The sequence below is a fragment of the Lepidochelys kempii genome, chromosome 2 (assembly GCF_965140285.1).
Source record: "Lepidochelys kempii isolate rLepKem1 chromosome 2, rLepKem1.hap1, whole genome shotgun sequence".
In the NCBI taxonomy this organism is placed as follows: domain Eukaryota; kingdom Metazoa; phylum Chordata; order Testudines; family Cheloniidae; genus Lepidochelys; species Lepidochelys kempii.
In genome coordinates, this window is record NC_136381.1 from 237,984,892 (window position 1) to 238,003,215 (window position 18,324).

Here is an 18,324-nt window from a genome sequence, read left to right on the forward strand (position 1 = left end):
ATGACTAAAACATATTTGCAAAAAATATTTATTGGCTAGATATATTCTGTGTATAATAAAGACTTCATTGTGATACCAGAAACAAGAGAGACACATCTATTTAAAAGTACTTAGCAAGGCCATTGGTTTAGAAGAAGTCACCAACAGAATTTGAAAGTTCATGATGCCACACAAAGGTTTACATGTATGTAAAATTGTTGATTAGCGGACTCACATTCTGATCTCTTTTAATACCAGTGGAGTTACTCCAGATTTAAACCACTGTCATGGAGCTCAGAATCTGTCCCCAGACATTTTATTAAAACTCCTTATACCTTACTAAAGGGCAAATGCTGTCCCCTGCTCTGAGTGATGTGGAAATGCTGACTCGTCTGCATTGGGAAGGCAGAGCATGGACTTATGCAGAAGGAACTCTGTATTCCCCTTCCCTCCCCCTCCCCCCCAGCCCCGCAATGCACCATAGAGTTCTACATGTGTGGTGGAGGAACAGACTGTAGATCGTCCACTATGCAAATCCACAGATGCAAACCATCTACATAGGGGATGTGTAGGGTCCAAAACTGCTAGTAGATTCATTTTGGCTGTAGAGGGGAAAGTAGTGTAACTGTACAGATGCTTCACATTATATCTCCGGGTTAGGGTATGAGACTTGTCTTCCCTATAGAGGAGTAAGTTTGGGTTGTTGGGTTTCAGTGAATTTCTAGTTCACGTATAATTTTGTTGACAAATTTGGTGGTGCCAAATATGAACCAGAATATCATTTTAAAGTTTCTAGATCCCAAATCAGGAAAGTACTTGACTATATGTCTAAAGCTGAGCACTTGTTTAAGCACTATCTGGACGTAAGCACACGCTTAATGCTTGCCTGAACCAGAGTCCACCGATTAAACTCACAGAAGCCTTCAAAAACCTAAAATCAGCTCAAGATGCGAGAAATTTTGTTTGTTTCAGGCAATGGATGTTGATTGTTCCTTTTAATTAATAAAATGAGAAACAATTGTATTACACCAATCTAGCTACAGCTAATGAGTCTGTGGATACATGTGAAAGAAAGTAATAAATATGAAAAAGTTGGGATTTGTAAGAATGTCTCCATTAGAAGCCAACCTCATTCAGTAGCTGCAATTTTATATCACAAGACACAGGGGAAATTAATTAAATTTAATAGACACTGCAGCTTCTAGACTAGGATGTGCTGTACTTTAAATTATCACCATTCAAAAGTATAGTAATACAATTCATTCAGAAGTAAATGTTTGACCGTAAATGCAATTATTTTAAGATTTTTTTTTCAGGTATAACAGAATTGTCCGCTCTTATAATTCAGGGTCTCAGTCTCATACTACTGCTTACAAAGGTTGCTGGGCACAGTACATGCATAAACCTGGACTACTCACGAATTAACTAATTGCCTGAATGTGTTTCAACAATTGTTCTATAATCTACAATACCAATGATATTTCATTAAAACATTAAAATAAAGACCTTCATTACTGAAAGAAAAGTCAATAATTCTGAAGATAGTTTTATGTAAAATAACAATGTGCTTCAAACATTGTTGTTCTAAATTTAAAAGAATAGGTGAATCCCTGAAAGATTATATTTCTAATATATACATATAAGAATATTAGTATAAAATTCTCACTCATCTTTATTTTTCTTAATTTACTGCTGTGAATTTTAACTATTGAGTTAATCGCATGTATTATCTATTACTTATATAATTAAATATTATCTTGTCTGATGTTGGTGCTAGTAAGAGGAAATTTGGGATAATCTTGGAATAATGTCTACAGCTCCAGCTGTTTGCAGTACTTATATAATACCAGATGTGAAATTGGTGCATCTGTAGTCAGTCCTCTCTTGTGGATTGCAAGTGATCAAACAGGCAAAACCATAATGACAGGATGATTAGACAGGTTTAGCAGAAAGGGAATTGCTCAAGACATTCATGAATTACTGTAAGCCACACACAGTGAAGAAAATGTATTTATTACAATTTCATCAAATGCAAAACCGTATCTTAAATTTGAGAGTTAATGATGTTAACATGGAACTCATACAATTATTTTCATGTGTTTTAAGTACTTTTTAGATGATAAAATAACTGAAAAACTTTTTAAAAGCATATGGAATGAATACACTATCAAGTACATTTCCATTTTTAAACACATGTATTTTAATTAGATAGTAGGCTTTAAAAATATCCTTAAATAAATGTTTCTCAAACTTAGGCAGGCCATGTAGTTACATATTCAATTGTCTTGCAGTGTGTAAAACATGGGAGCCAGTAAAAGTTGTTGAGGTATCAACCATATTTTGCCTTCTCTGTAGCTAGAGCCAATCTGCGGATGTTTGCTATGCAACCAGCTGCTGCTTCCTGTAGGGTTTCATCTGTAGAGCCCACCATACCCAGCAGAAGCTAGTAAAATAAAATCAGATGGAAAAAATAAAATGAATACACTGAAATTAAATTACTGAATTTAATTTAAAATCATATATACACACATATATTCATATGTATACACACCCTCATATTAACACATTCATATATGCAAATAAGAAGACTTTTTGAATTTTAAATTTAGAAATAATACAAATCTTGTTAGTTCAATTCATATAAAGAATCCTGACATATTTGCTGTCACATTTGTGACAGTGATACTGCTTTTTCTCATCTTATCTTTGTTTATCTTATACACTTATCCTGTTGGGGTTCTCTCTTGGATTGTTTTTCTTTTTTGCAGAACAATTTTCATTGAAATGACTAAATTTTCTTTGCTAAATTATGACAACAAATCATATTTGAGATTTTTTATGAAAGTAGCCATGTGCTCTGTTTTAGACCTTCCTCCTGTGATTGGATCCATGTGGATGAACCCTTGTGCCCAAGAAGACAGTCCACGGACATTCATCTAGTTGAGGGATCCAACTCTTAAGATGTAATTCTTTAGACACTTACGTTTCACAAAGAAAACAATTTGGGGCAGATTCTGTCCTTTGCTCAAGTTGAGTAGAACTTTACTCTGTGTAGTCCGATTGTTTTCAATGGAAATTCTCTTTGAATAAGGCACTACTCAAAATAAGGGTGATAAAATTGGATCTTTACAGATAAACATTGTTACACATCAGCAAATGACTGATCATAGTTCTATTTCCTTATTTTTAATGTATTGCAAGTCAGTGATGCAACTGAATACCCACATACACTGGAAAACAGAAGACTCTTGCTTAGCTCAAATTAGCTCCACATAATCTTCAGATTTCTGGAAATCTGCCAATCTTAATGTGAGTTCAGGTATTTTGAAGCACAGTCAGCTCTAATTAAAACCCCTACTTTCAGACTGCAATACTTAGGATTCTGTATTCACCCAAACAATGTTGAGTCAAACCACAAAGAAATCTGTTATCACTCAACTCCAGTGCATATTTTTCATACAGCTAAAATATTACATAAAATTATGAACTGCTACATATAAAAGCATAAATTGAATGCAGATATCGAATTCATACGCTACCTTTCTCTAACCTTCCAGCAGTTGTAAGGCATGCGTCACAGCTGCACACATATGGCATTTGCTTATGAAGATCAAAGCATTTTATACTTAAGGAAGTATTTGTGTTAGACTAATGTACAAAATAAGCTTCTTGCCAGTCACTTTTCACCCCTCGACCCCTATAAGTAACTTATGAAAGGCTGCCGTGAATATGCTTGAATTATGTTTAAAAAAAGCTTTATATAAATTAAGTCTCAGTAGGGGTCAATTCTTATGTCAAAGTTTTCACATAAATCCTATCAATTTTAATGGAATTTACATATGTATTAACAGTAGATCAGAATTCTTAAGGTGTGAACACTTCAGAAAGATATATATGTTGTTTATTTGCTCAAAAACAGTTAAAATTGATGGAAAATTGTAGGAGAAAGCTTTGCATCTATACCATACACTCTTATTTTTACCTATTCCCAAACTATGGGCCTAATCCAGCTGTAGGTAAGGTCAATTGAAGCTTCACCATTTATTTCAATGGGAGCAAGATCAGGCTCTGCGTGTGTGTGTGTGTGGTGATAAAACTGCATTCTATAGTACAAAAACAGAATGCATTTCTTATAAAACAGCTTAAATGAGGTAGTTTTTTTAAAAAATGGTGTTGATAAAGAAATATTTTCCTAAGTAATTATGTCACCTATTAAATTTGTTTCTTCAGTAAGTCATAATTCTGATCAACTTTAACTGTCAAAATAAAAAGGGTTCCCTTGGTCATGCCACAACTTTCTTGTCAAACTTATAGAGTAAAGATATATGTATTTCATGTGTCTGATTCCAAACCAAAAATATGCATGTATGTACCGTACATACGGTGATTTTGGTAAAACCATAATTTTGAAATTTTTGAACAAGGAAACCGTAAAATTTATGTAATTACAGTCTGTATGTTCACAGACCTAGTGCAAGACCTTTTTTATTTTAATGAAGGTTGAACCCCAACTTTTCATAATAATTCCATTGTTGGAATTGTGATTAGTTCATGTCACCAGATGTGATGATGGAATTACTGTTATTGGACGTACATTATTTAGTAGCAAATAACAAAAATGTACTTCTCCACTGTCTGCCTGTAGCCCCTGAGCTCCGTGCTATTTATTTTTTTCTTCAGCCACTCACTCGTTTCTGAGTACACAAGATTTTTTAAAATGCATGCTATTTTGTTACTTGATTAGAAGATCAGTAATAAATAATATAAACATCAATTTTTATAAACCTTTTCAATGATACTGTCCATCATAAAAACATTTGCCTGGTTCTACTGAAGTCAATGGGAGTTTTTCTTCTGACTTTGGCAGGGCAAGGATCAATCACTTCCTAATTTGCTGTTCTTCCAGATCATCAACAAATGGTGACATGTGTGCAGAACTGCCACTGTATAGACAAACCCTATATCCCAGGCTGTGCTCTGCATAACTTCATAGTGTACAGGGAGAAGTAATTCTCTCACCACAGGCCACTATGGTAGCCCTCTGTGGGGATGGAGGACACATAGCAGCAGAACCTCTTGTTCTTTCTCTCCCTCACCGTCCTCTCACAGAGTCACTGCAGAGGTGAGCAGCACACAACCCAGAATGTTTCAATTTAGGTATATAATAACATAATTTGGCACTTAAGTTTGAGGATTTTAGCTAAGAGTTGTTGTTATTATCTTTGCCTCGTGAAAAAAAATGTACCCTTTTGTTGCATGGTAGCAAGATCATAAGTCATTGCTGTGCCACCTGCCATTTTTCAGTGGAAGAGTAAATTGTTTCACAGGTTTAATTTAATTCCCTTGTGATTTGGGGTGTTCTAGTCACAATATTGCACATATTTTGACAAGTCCAAGAAGACTTTTTGAGCTTCCAAGGCACCAATGCAACATAACTTGTCTTTTTTTTTTCAGATGCAATGCCCTTGAACTTTATGCATCCTTTCTCTTTACTGTTCAGGTATTGTTTTCTGACACATGTAAACGTTAACAGATGTCAGAGGCTGCAAAGAGGCAGGTGGTATAAATGCGTCTGTCTGGCTTGTAAGAGGCAATTTCCACAAAAAGAGAAGGCAATTTCAATATTATATAGATTCCATTTTTGTTGGCTGGTATTTATATTCTAAGGCAAAGGTCCAAGCAAATTTGGCACAGGTAGCATATCATACCAGCAAATAAGCACAAACATAAGATGTTTGAAGATCATACAGAGTGTGCACATGGGCTCTAAAAGCAAGAATAATTCACAGCCTCAATTATCCAGATGGTCATGGCAATAGAGAAGATTTTGCTATTGCTAACCCAGCGTTAAAATAATACAAGATTCCAACGCTGCATAACTGGAAATTACTTGCCTTGTAATTCTGCTAATCTGAAGATATTCTTACAGGATTCTGACTGCTGAGTCTTGTGCTCTCTAGCACAAGATGGGTATAAAGCTCTAAGGTATTTGGTCCGTAGTGTGACAATAATGGGTCAGGGTGTAAGCCACAGCATCTCTGTTGGTAGTTCTGCATCACCAAGGACTCCAATTGCCCTCAAGCGAAAAGAAAAGGCTCCTCAAAGAAAATCTAACCCAATCACAAAACAAACTGATTGAGAAATGATTTCCTCAAATAGAACAATACAAACATCAAATTGTAAAGATATACACCACCTCTGAAAATTGCCCTCCAGACTCTGAGGAGAGATGTGCTTGTGAATGAGAACTCTGCAGAGGTGATATCTTCAAAGAAGCAGTTACAAAGCTCAAGAAATTCTCCTTTCTCTGAAGATACCACCTTGGCAGGATTCTCACCCCTGGAGACTAAGTAGCTCAGGGGATGTCAAAACAGAAAAATGCAAACATCAGCACTGATACACTAGTAAGCCATTCATCCAAAAATATCCTGGTGCCTAAGATAAAGGTTCTGGAGCACAGTAGTGTATATTCACCTTCTTTGCTCTGGCCATGGCCATCTCAGCTACCATAGTCTTGTGTGGGCAGTGGGAGACACAGGAGGCAACATTTCCAGGGAGAATATACTTTATCTTGGGGTCACCTTTCAGAAAGGGTAGCTGTGAAGTGTTTGCCATACATTCTTCAACTGATCCAAACAGCATGCAAGGGCACAACAACCGTACTGGACAAGGGTTTCATGGCCGAGGTAAAACAGATACTTTAGAGACCACCAACAGTTCAGCATCCTGAAAATGTGAAAGACAAATAGACCCTCTAACAACAGAATGAAGAAGTCTCTACACACAGAACATTCAACACCATTCCTTTTCTGTTTTTCTCATCCTTTTTGAACAAATGTATTCAACTTCTTCTAATCAGAAGAAAATATGAGCTACCTCTTTCACTTACATCTATTAGTAGACAGAGAAAGACTGGGAAGTCAGGGAGAGATTAGATGGAGCTTAGAGTCCTTGAGACCAAAAATGTTTGTTTTGATAAGATTGCTGCTTCTGTCTATCACTTTAGCGATGACATATTTTAGATTGACAGTGTTCCTAACTGGTGTTGGGACTTGCCATTGTTTTTTTTTCAGATTTAGTATTTCAGTTCTTTCATATGCTACGATTCCTAGAAGATGATGAGTTCCTTGCACTATGATCTTTTAATTGTAAAACACTCCCATTCCAAAAAAGACATTTTACATGCTTTTTCTAAATCTAACCTAAAAGAAAAAAATACTTTAAATAAAAGCATATGGGAGAAACTTATCCAAAAAAGTATCAATCTGGATCCAGCCAACATTTTGTAACTTTCAACAATATACTGCACACTGGAAAATTTTAAAGCACCTCGCTTTGAGTGTTATGTTACACATATAATTTATCCTTATGAAAATATTTCTCATACAATTAAATTATAAATAATACAACATACTGTACAATCAAAACATGAGGTTAAGCTCAGTCACTGTTTCAATTTTACTAAAATCCAAGCTGATTTCCATCTCCAACTGAGCAAAAGGATAAGACAATGTTGGCCATACCCATACTGCTGAAAAAGGCATTGGCCCAGATTCTGCAGTACTGTATGCTCATTTTGCTCTGCTCAGGTGGCACAAAGTGGATGGCTTCCAGCTGTAAAAGAATTCCCTTTGTGGAGGGGAACTCCCTGCTGGTGTAAATCTGGCAGCTGGAGAGAAGCCAGTTCTTGTTCCAGCCACCCTCCCATTGCAGCACAGAGGGTGTGACAGGGAAGGCAGGGGGCCTAGCAGGGGATGGGCAGAACGGAGTTCCATTATGATGATTCTCCACTGGCATAAGGTCCCTTCTCTTAGGGCTCTTATCTAGTGGTGTAAATTAGGGAAGCCCCTGGGGTGCTCTAACTAATGCCCTGACCAGACCAGGCCTAGGTTGAACTGGGGAGCTATAGTGCTAGGTTCTAAATGGCTAGTCAAAAACAAGAAGGAAAGAAATAAGGAAAGACTAAAACATAAAAGAGAAACCTGGAGACAAAGGAGCCTGCAAATGGGACAGTGGAAGGGAATATGAGAAAGACTGTGAGATAAAGAGAAATAACTGGACACAAGGGAGGAGAGAAAGAAATAGCATTCCTGAGGGATCCAACATTGGAAGCCAAGTAAGCTGTGTCTGATTGTGTCTGGCAATAAGATGTGATCTATTTATTACAATACACATTTTCATGGATAGAAATTGTGAAATTTCATCACTATCATTTTCCGAATCTCCCCATTCTCATCCCTGTTTATTTCATCCGTCGCATCCTGTCTGATACCTCAGACGTAAGATCTCTGGGACAAGGACTGTCTTTTTTGGTATTTGTCTGTACTGTGCCTAGTACAATGGGACTGGAGTTCTTCTAGGAAATACCATAAATAAATTAATAATAATGATTAATATTGAAGCAGTATCCAGAATCCCCAATCAGGTTCAAGATTCCATTGTTCTAAGTGCTGCACAAACACACACATGGTCCCTGACCTGATGAGCTTACAATCAAAGAAGCGATATACCCAGGGTGTATGGGGGGATACTATCAAATATATAAAGTACTTATAGACATATATATACTTTCATGTTTTTAATGTTGTAAATGGACCAAGTAAGAGTAATCTATCCTCCACTCTCCCTACCCATTATCAATTGGCTAATTTCTTATGGCATTATGGGGCAGATCAGGGATGATGGGCAGGATGAAATGAAGTAGCAAGATGTTTGTTTCAGAATCTGACAAACAGGCAAATGAAGCTGAAGAATCACTGACAGTGCAGAGAGGTGGGGAGCAAATGTAAAACAAAATATAAAATACTAAAAGTTTGTAAACTTCTTGAATACTGTAAACTATAGGAATTTTTAAGATTCTCCCATTTTATGTTGTAATTCGTATGTTTTCAAGGAACATTTTCACAAATGTAAAATGGGGATCCTACTCATACAGCACACAAGTATGAACTGTACCTAAATATAACTAATACTAAAACACATTATTAATCTTTATCATATATGAATACATGTAACAAGTCTAGACTCTTAGATGTCAGATAATTTGGGTCTATATTTGGCTGTAAGAGGTTTGGGGCAATATTTAGAATTCTATCATCAAGAACATTCCAATGTAAGAGTCTTATGGGATTCCCATAAGAGTCTTATGGGATTTGAAATTCATCCCACAAAAAGCAATAGGCAAAGCTGATAACCCAGAAATGATGAAGCCAATGATTTTATAGCATATTTTTGTTTGGACCATTATCTCAATTTTATTTTTATTTCACTGTAGTTTTCAAGAGAAGATTAACATATAAAGAAGGCACTTGGAGAAAGAGAGAGAGAATACAGACAAAATCTTTTTACAAATGATTGGAAATTTCTTTTATAAAGATTACAACAGGAGCTGAATTAGTTACTGTATGTAACAGACATTTAGAACAGACAGCCCTTTTCCAGGGATGTTGCATTATTTATTTATTTATTTATTTATTTATTGTAATTTAGTTTGCTTCTGTGACATCCCGAGAACCCTCTTTTCCGTTTGTTGCAGTTATCCTCACCCATCTTTCTTCTTTCGATTCCTTTTGCTATTTCACATTTTGTTATACTTTTCTTTTTTAAAAAACAATGTCTATTTCTTTCTATTTTTGTGAGCATGAATTTTACCTTGCCCTCCCTCTACATGGATTACTGTGGGAGTAGCATAGGAAATCTGGGGAGAGATTGCCAAGTGGCCTCCATCTTTTCCAAATTTTTGTTAATTTGCTATTAATTTGAAATGTTTTGTCAGTCATTCTATCTATGGTAGTTATCTAAAGATTACAGGAGCACAAAAACAGGACTACTATAAATAAACAACAACTAGTTGCTGTGGACTCACAAAGTTCCTACTCTTATTGGGGTCACAGAAATAACAGAAGTCCTAAGAGTAATGTAGTGTATACACTGGCCACAAATAACTCATTTACTGTAGAAAACACACTGGTAGTGTGTGTTCTCATTACTGAAGGGTTATGCATGACTTGTCAGTAAGATCCTTGGTTGGGTGTGCTTCTGGATTCCCAGTTGTTCCTGGATTCTTGAAATTTACTTTACATAGTGTTGTCCTTGAATGCTACTTTGAACTACAGCAAGAAAACACGATACAGCTTCCGATTAGGGTCAGATTCTGCCATCCTTCCATCAAGTAGTACCTTACTCTGTGAAGATTCCTATTGTTTCAAGGTGGCAGAATCTGACTGTTACTTAGTAGAGCTAGCTTCAAGGAGTATATTAAATCAATCTTCAAAGTCTGAACTGAATTCACATTTACTTTTAAGTTTAATTCAACATGATTTTGATCTCTAAAGCTCTACTAGATTTGGGTCCTGGATATCTGAGGATATGTCCCCTCTCTATGTACTCGATCACGAAAGCTTAAACCAGTAGCATGCTTTTGCTAGTACTGCTCAGATCTGAATGCCTGGGGATTAGAAGCAGGATGTTCTTATTGGAGAGCCCCATACCCTAGATTTTACTACATTGGTCCAAGAAATCTTAAATCTGTTGGCCTTCAGGGCAGAATAAAAGGCTCATGTATATTCTCAGGCTTTTGTTTTTATGGATGGCAGTGGTGTATACATCTGATTAATCCCAGACAAGTCTAGGACTGATATTGCTCTGCACATCTTCTGTTTTTACATTAAGTAGATGTTCTAGAGAATGTTTGGTGCATTGTGTAAAATTAATAATAATTACATTATAAAATCAATATATGAACTCTAGAATCTTTTAATGAAGGAAGACTATTTCAAGACAAGAAGAATATATCGACTAAATAATATCAATCTAGAGATGCCTCACATTTGGCTCTCAATATTTGTATACCCAGTAAGACAAAGCCAACATTTTAACCAAACAACCATTAAATATAAAATCAGCATGAACCACAGTTTCACCTCTGTGATTACATGTAAGCTCACTATCCCTGTGGATACAATGAACAGCTCCTCCAATCGAGAAAACTACTAATTTGCCTAGGGCCCAAACATGAGAGGGTCATTTAAAGTAATTAGTTAGTTGTTCTCTTTCCCGTATTAATATTCTCCTTTGTTTCAGGGACTACCAAAGAGATTTCGCTAACAGCAATTACATCAAACAAGAGAAAAAGAAAAAATATTATATGGCACAATATCTTCTAGAACTTCACAAAAGCAGTGACAAATAATATAAACAAAAAAATTAAATTTATGAAACAACAGGTACACACTCAATTCTGATTCCACAGTATTGAATTTATCATATTAACATTTACACCATTTCAGCTCCACTGACATCAACCAAGTTACTGCTGATTTACACTAGTATACGTAACAACAAAATCAGGCCCAAAGTATGAAGGGCCCAGATTCTACAAAGCACTTCATGTACTTCCTTAGCTGTAAGTACATGAGTAATTCGGAAAAGCACTTATGTATGTGCTTACCTCCAAACACGTGTTTAAGTCCCACTGACCTCAGTGGGACTACTCATGTGCGTAACATTACAATATGCTTAAGTGCTCTGCTCAGCTGTGGCCCTAGTTCTGATTCTGTCTGCTTTACCGGTCTGATGATTCATTCACTTTTTATTGTCATAGTGTGGTAAAATATGAGTGTTCCCTGCCTAACTAATCCAAAACTTTGATGAATAAAACAAAGCATAATCAGACTTTACACCGCATCTTTATTCCTCAATTGCTTTTTAATAGAGCAAAAATACTTCAATTTTTTTTAATGGAAAATAATCAAGCATAAATAAGGATCTCATGCCTTGAGTACCTTTTTCTATGAAAGCTGTAAATAAGGCTCTGGATATATTAGGATGAACACAACTATAGCTGACCCTATAGTTTTCTAATTCACCAATTTCTTTTTTAGAGTGAGAAGTCTTATAATTTTTATCTGAATAATTCTGGGTGTCACCTGAGATTCAAAAGTCTAAATTAACTATTATTTCAAAATTACTTTCAGTTTGTCAGGGGGCCATGGTGAAAGAAACAGTTCCCATATTCAGAGATTTTTAATTTTCCATTTATATTCTACACGGTATAATTTATTAGACGTTATTTGCAGTTTCATTGATATTGACTGCTACTAGCATTTACCTCAGTAAGTAGATTCCCAGGTAAGCATCCTATTAAATAAAACTCAATAAAACTAATGAACAGTACAGCAAATTTTCTCATGCCAAGAAATCACTTCTATAGTATGTCTGCTACAGCTTTCACCAGACCAGAAAGCAAGACCTCCAAGGTTACTGCAAACTGGTATCTTGTATGACACCCAGCTACACTGGTTATGTGTGTAATTCCATTAATTTCAACAGAGTTACAACAAGAAATGTGTTTGACCCATATTGCCTATCCATAAATGAAGCTATTGTGGCAAAAACAGAACAGGATTGGCTAAGAAATCTGTAATTCAAGGTCTTTTAAAAAACTGCAGATAATTTATGTAAATCCATTAAGGACATTTCTGGTTATGTATCATCTTTCCCCCTTTTTAATTAATAGGGACATGCACATGAGACAGGATGCTTGATTTTAAGGTCCATCTGATTTTGTTCTTATTCCTTAATATGTCATAGTCTATTACAACTGGTTGCTGTGGAGGAATAAAGGAGCAAGAGTGAAGAACTCTTAAAACCAAGCATCTTGTTCTCTTCTAAATTTCCCTAGTAATGAAAAAATGGGGGGTAGGCGGGGAGAAAAAATATATTATGCATAACAGGAGTTCCCACATTTTTCATAGCATGGACAACATCTTAATAGAAAAAATCTCTCACTTTCCTGTCTATTTGCAATTGAAGAGACCACCACTCTCACATTTGGGATCAATTAACATCTCCATGGCTTTCCAAAGAAAATCAATTGAGAAAGCACTTAACATATTTTAGGTGTCTTCTAATGTGGATTAGCAGGTGGAACCCAGGACAAGAAGTCACCACCATGCATGTGACTATACAGCTCCCCAAAGACCCCAACTTAATAGCTTTCTTTGACAGGGTAACAAGCCTTGTGGATAGGGGGAAAGTGGTAGGTGTGGTATATCTTGACTTTAGTAAGGCTTTTGATGCTGTCTCACATGACCTTCTCATAAACAAACTAGGGAAATACAACCTAGATGGAGCTACTATAAGGTGGGTGCATAACTGTTGGAAAGCCATTCCCAGAGAATAGTTATCAGTGGTTCATAGTCAAACTGGAAGGGCATATTAAGTGGGGTCCAACAGGGATCAGTTCTGGGTCTGGTTCTTTTAAATATCTTCATCAATGATTTAGATAGTGGCATAGAGAGTACATCTATAAAGTTTGCAGATGATACCAAGTTGGGAGGGTTTGCAAGTGCTTTGGAGGATAGAATTAAAATTCAAAATGATCTGGACAAACTGGAGAAATGGTCTGAAGTAAATAGGATGAAATTCAATAAGGACAAATGCAAAGCACTCCACTTAGGAAGGAACAACAAGTTGCACACATACAAAATGGGAAGGAGTACTGCAGAAAGAGATCTGGGAGTTATAGTGGATTGCAAGTTAAATATGATTCAATAGTGTAATGCTGTTGCAAAAAAAGCAAACATCATTCTGGAATTTATTAGCAGGAGTGTTGCAAGCAAGACACAAGAAGTAATTCTTCCGTTCCACTCCACGCTGATTAGGCCTCAACTAGAGTACTGTGTCCAGTTCTGGGCACCACATTTCAAGAAAGATGTGGACAAATTGGAGAAAGTCCAGAGAAGAGTAACAAAAATGATTAAAGGTCTAGAAAACGTGACCCATGAGGGAAGATTGAAAAAATTGGGTTTGTTTAGTCTGGAGAAGAGAAGACTGAGGGGGGACATGATAACAGTTGTCAAGTACATAAAATATTGTTACAAGGAAGAGGAGAAAAATTGTTCTCTTTAACCTCTGAGGATAGGACAAGAAACAATGGGCTTAAATTGCAGCAAGAGAAGTTTTGGTAAGAAATTAGGAAAAACTTCATAACTGTCAGGGTGGTTAAGCACTGTAATAACTTGCCTAGGGAGGTTGTGGAATTTCCGTCATTGGAGACTTCTAATACTTGTCAGAGATGGTCAAGATAGTACTTAGTCCTGCCTTGAGTACAGGGGACTGGACTAGAAGCCCTCTAGAGGACCCTCCAAGTCCTACAATTTTATGATTCAAAGTGATCCAGTGATCAGAGTTAAACTTTTCCATGGGGTACTGAATGGTATCTAATAATGGCCTCCTTTTCACAGATGAATACTAAGGAAAAATGAAGCATTTGTTGAAAATAAATGTAAATGCAAAGTCCACAGAGCCAATTCATTTTTAGTTTAACTCCACTGAGGTCAGCTGAGTTACACCAGAAATAATTCTAGTCCCAGACATTTATTTTTATTCAAGACAACATTCTGTTGCTATCAAATGGTTAAAAAATAAATAGAAATTGAAATTGAAATATTTTTATTTAAGAAACTGACAATTGCTCAGTGAACTTTTATTAAAAATATAGTCAGACTGGAACTTTAGAGAATATATCTTAGTTGCTAAATCAATCAAAAACTGCTCATTCACAGTCTATATTTTGGCTGAAGGATTTTTGTTGGAATTGTTATTTTTGGGGTTTTTTTTGGTTTTTAACCTTTATGGATAAATAAAAGTCAGAAATCCTGTAATTGGAATTCATTTGGTAAAATACATTGGTTAGAGCACATTACAATCTTATAATACCAAAGAGATCAATGTGCCAAGAAAAAAAGAACAAAAGAAAAATTAAATATACAACTCTTTTGACATTTTTGAAGGTCAGATTGACTGAAAGGGCATACAAAATGTTTTTCTTTCAAAGGTGGCCTCCAAAGGAAAAAAATGGGTTTACAGTCTTTTTGCTTCCTTTTGATCCATAAACTAATACTTTAAAGGTGGGATTTGGTTTTATTTTATTTATTTATTCATTGCTTGTTTTGTACATTAGAAATTCAGGTTCTGCCTACTCTTAAAGAGTTCATGGATGGCTGGAAAACTAAGTTTATGACAGTAGACAAACAAAAACAAACAAACAAACAAACAAGTGAATCAAGAACTGAGAGGGCAAGTGATTTATTTCATACTGTCTGAAACTCTGTTTTTGTTAGTATCTATTAACTAAAGCAGTAGAAGTTCATTTTCTCTTTGTTGGTGATTCGACACTCTCTCCAACTCAATCCAAATGTCAATGTATTGTCATAGTGGCATTGCAGCTGTGCTACTGTAGCACCATAGTGTAGATCTTTCTGACATTAATGGAAGGGGGTTTTCCATCACTGTAGTTGATCCACCCATCCAAGAGGTGGGAGCTAGCCCAGTGAAATAATTCCTCCATTGATCTATCTGTATCTACAGTGGGGGATAGGTTGACCTAACTATGCCACATAGGACATGAAATTTTTCACAGTCCTTGGAGATGTATCTAGGTGAATCTAATTTTTAGGTGTCACCCAACTGTTAAATCGAGAAGCATCAGCATTAGTCTAATGTGCTCACTGTAACCTTCAGAATATTGTGATTTAGTGAACACAGACTGTACGTGAGAAAGTTTAATGTTTTAATGAACATAAACTATACTTGGGAGTGTTAGAAACTTATACGATTATGTTATAAAAATAATTACCATACAGACTTATTATGAGTGACAAAACCTTTACTTGTGACTAAAACACAAAGGCTATATTGAATAAAAACACCATCCAGCTCACACAATCTACATCTGTGCAAGGCAAAGTACTTGAGATTTGCATGCACTTCTGCAGAGAGGAGCAGACATTTTGTTAAATCTAGCCCTAAGGGCCCTATCTAGCCCCAGATTGCTTGAGTGGCTGCTGGACTTTGGAAGTTTTGTGAGACCACAAATTTGTAAGGCACTGCATGGCCTGAAAACAAGCAATATCACCTTCCTGACTGCTTTGTGCTAGCTAACCAGTGAAACGTAAAGGGTCCAACCTGCTTCCTGCCTTACCTCTCAAAAGACTTTTACTGGGGGATGAATTAAGAACTCATTGATAAAAGGGAAGGCCTCCCATTCTCATTTGATTAAAGCAAAAGCCTCTCACATTCAGTGATTCGATTAGAGAGGTGCCCTCTTCATCCCAAAATCAAGGGTTGTTTTTGTTTGTTTGTTTTAAGAAAAGAAAACCATCCATTAGTGGGAAGTATTGAATTGTGAAACAGTAGAACAGGGAGGGAAAGGAAGTATTAGTGTGTGTTTACACACAGTTTTTGTGCTGCTTTCACTATAATAGTTTGGAAACCTATACAGTGAAAGCAGTACTAATGTGGACACTGTATAAAAATGTTTCAATCCATATATGGCTTAGTTTCACAAAGTTATAGAAATAAACAATACCTATATAAGCACCTTTATAATGGTATAACTGCATCCATATCAGGAAGTTGTAACACTTATGGTAAAGGGTACAAAAACTGTATGCAGACCAGTCCTTAGCAACACAGTGAAAGTATGAAGTCTAACTTCTGAGAAACAAGACATTTAATCATATAATCTTTATATGACACAACAGAGGCTACATCTAAACTACACATTACTTTTGATGGCACGTTGGGATGTGTTACAAGCCACAGTGAAAAGCAAGCTGTGTCCACACTGCAGTGTGTAGCTACATCAATGAAAGGCTCTGGCAGAGGTGAGGCAGTGAGAAAAGGTTTCAGCAGCTTCCTGCTACCGCAGCCTTTCACGATGGTGAGAAAAGGCTCCAGCAGGGGAGGAGTAGTGAGGAAAGGCTCCCCCATCAGAGCCTTTCCCCAATGCTGGAGTCTTTCCCTGCTGTGGGGAAAGGCTCCAGAAACAGGGAGCTGCTGGAGCCTTTCCCCACTGCCTCCCCGCTGCTGGAACCTTTTCCTGCTGCTGGAGTCATTCCCTGCCGTGGAGAAAGCCTCCAGCAGAGGGAAAAAACAGCAGTGTAGAGGGGAAGGCATTTTCAGCAAGTAGAGGGCCATGTAGGGTATGCCTTTGAGTACATACCCACACTCTTCAGGTGTGTCTTTACTCACCTAAGCTGTGTCTCACCACCACTATTTACACCCTTTCTAAGCCCTGGTCTACACTAGGAGTTGAGGTCGAATTTAGCAGCATTAAATTGATTTAAGCCTGCACCCACCCCCACGACGAAGCCCTTTTTTTTGACTTAAAGGCCTCTTAAAATCGATTTCCTTACTCCACCCCCGACAAGGGGATTAGCACTGAAATCGGCCTTGCTGGGTCGAATTTGGGGTACTGTGGACACAGTTAGATGGTATTGGCCTCCGGGAGCTATCCCAGAGTGCTCCATTGTGATCACTCTGGACAGCACTCTCAACTCAGATGCACTGGCCAGGTAGATGAGAAAAGGCCCGCAAACTTTTGAATTTCAATTTCCTGTTTGGCCAGCGTGGCAAGCTGCAGGTGACCATGCAGAGCTCATCAGCAGAGGTGACCATGCAGAGCTCATCAGCAGAGGTGACCATGATGGAGTCCCAGAATTGCAACGGAGCTCCAGCATGGACCGAACAGGAGATACGGGATCTGATCGCTGTATGGGTAGAGGGATCTGTGCTATCAGAACTACGTTCCAGTTTTTGAAATGCCAAAACATTTGTCAAAATCTCCCAGGGCATGAAGGACAGAGGCCATAACAGGGACCTGAAGCAGTGCTGCTTGAAACTTAAGGAGCTGAGACAAGTCTACCAGAAAACCAGAGAGGCGAACAGCCGCTCTGGGTCAGAGCCCAAAACATGCCGCTTCTATGATGAGCTGCATGCCATTTTAGGGGGTTCAGCCACCACTATCCCAGCCGTGTTGTTTGACTCTTTCAATGGAGATGGAGGCAACATGGAAGCAGATTTTGGGGACGAGGAAGATTATGATGATGAGGTTGTAGATAGCTCACAGCAAGCAAGAGGAGAAACCGGTTTTCCCGACAGCCAGGAACTGTTTCTCACCCTGGACCTGGAGCCAGTACCCCCCAAATCCACTCAAGGCTGCCTCCTGGACCCGCCAGGCGGAGAAGGGACCTCTAGTGAGTGTACCTTTTAAAATACTATACATGGTTTAAAAGCAAGCATATTCAATGATTCATTTGCCCTGGCATTCATGGCTCTCCTGGATGTACTCCCAAAGCCTTTGCAAAAGGTTTCTGGGGAGGGCAGCCTTATTCCATCCACCGTGGTAGGACACTTTACCACTCCAGGCCAGTAGCACGTACTCGGGAATCATTGTAGAACAAAGCATTGCAGTGTATGTTTGTTGGCATTCAAACAACATCCGTTCTTTATCTCTCTGTGTTATCCTCAGGAGAGTGATATCATTCATGGTCACCTGGT

General features: G+C 37.4%; 1 protein-coding gene across 2 annotated transcripts in view; it reads right to left on the minus strand.

Moving 5' to 3' along the window:
* Window positions 1-2,106: 2,106 nt before the first annotated feature.
* Window positions 2,107-18,324, minus strand: part of ODAD2 (outer dynein arm docking complex subunit 2) — a 199,788-nt gene continuing 183,570 nt past the window's right edge. The window contains exon 20 of one of the 2 annotated variants that reach the window (XM_073334342.2): window positions 2,107-2,422. In XM_073334342.2, the coding sequence (XP_073190443.2) occupies window positions 2,309-2,422 (114 nt within the window). In that variant the 3' untranslated portion in view covers window positions 2,107-2,308. The remainder of the gene's footprint in view (window positions 2,423-18,324) is intronic. The other variant, XM_073334346.2, reaches the window with a different exon arrangement.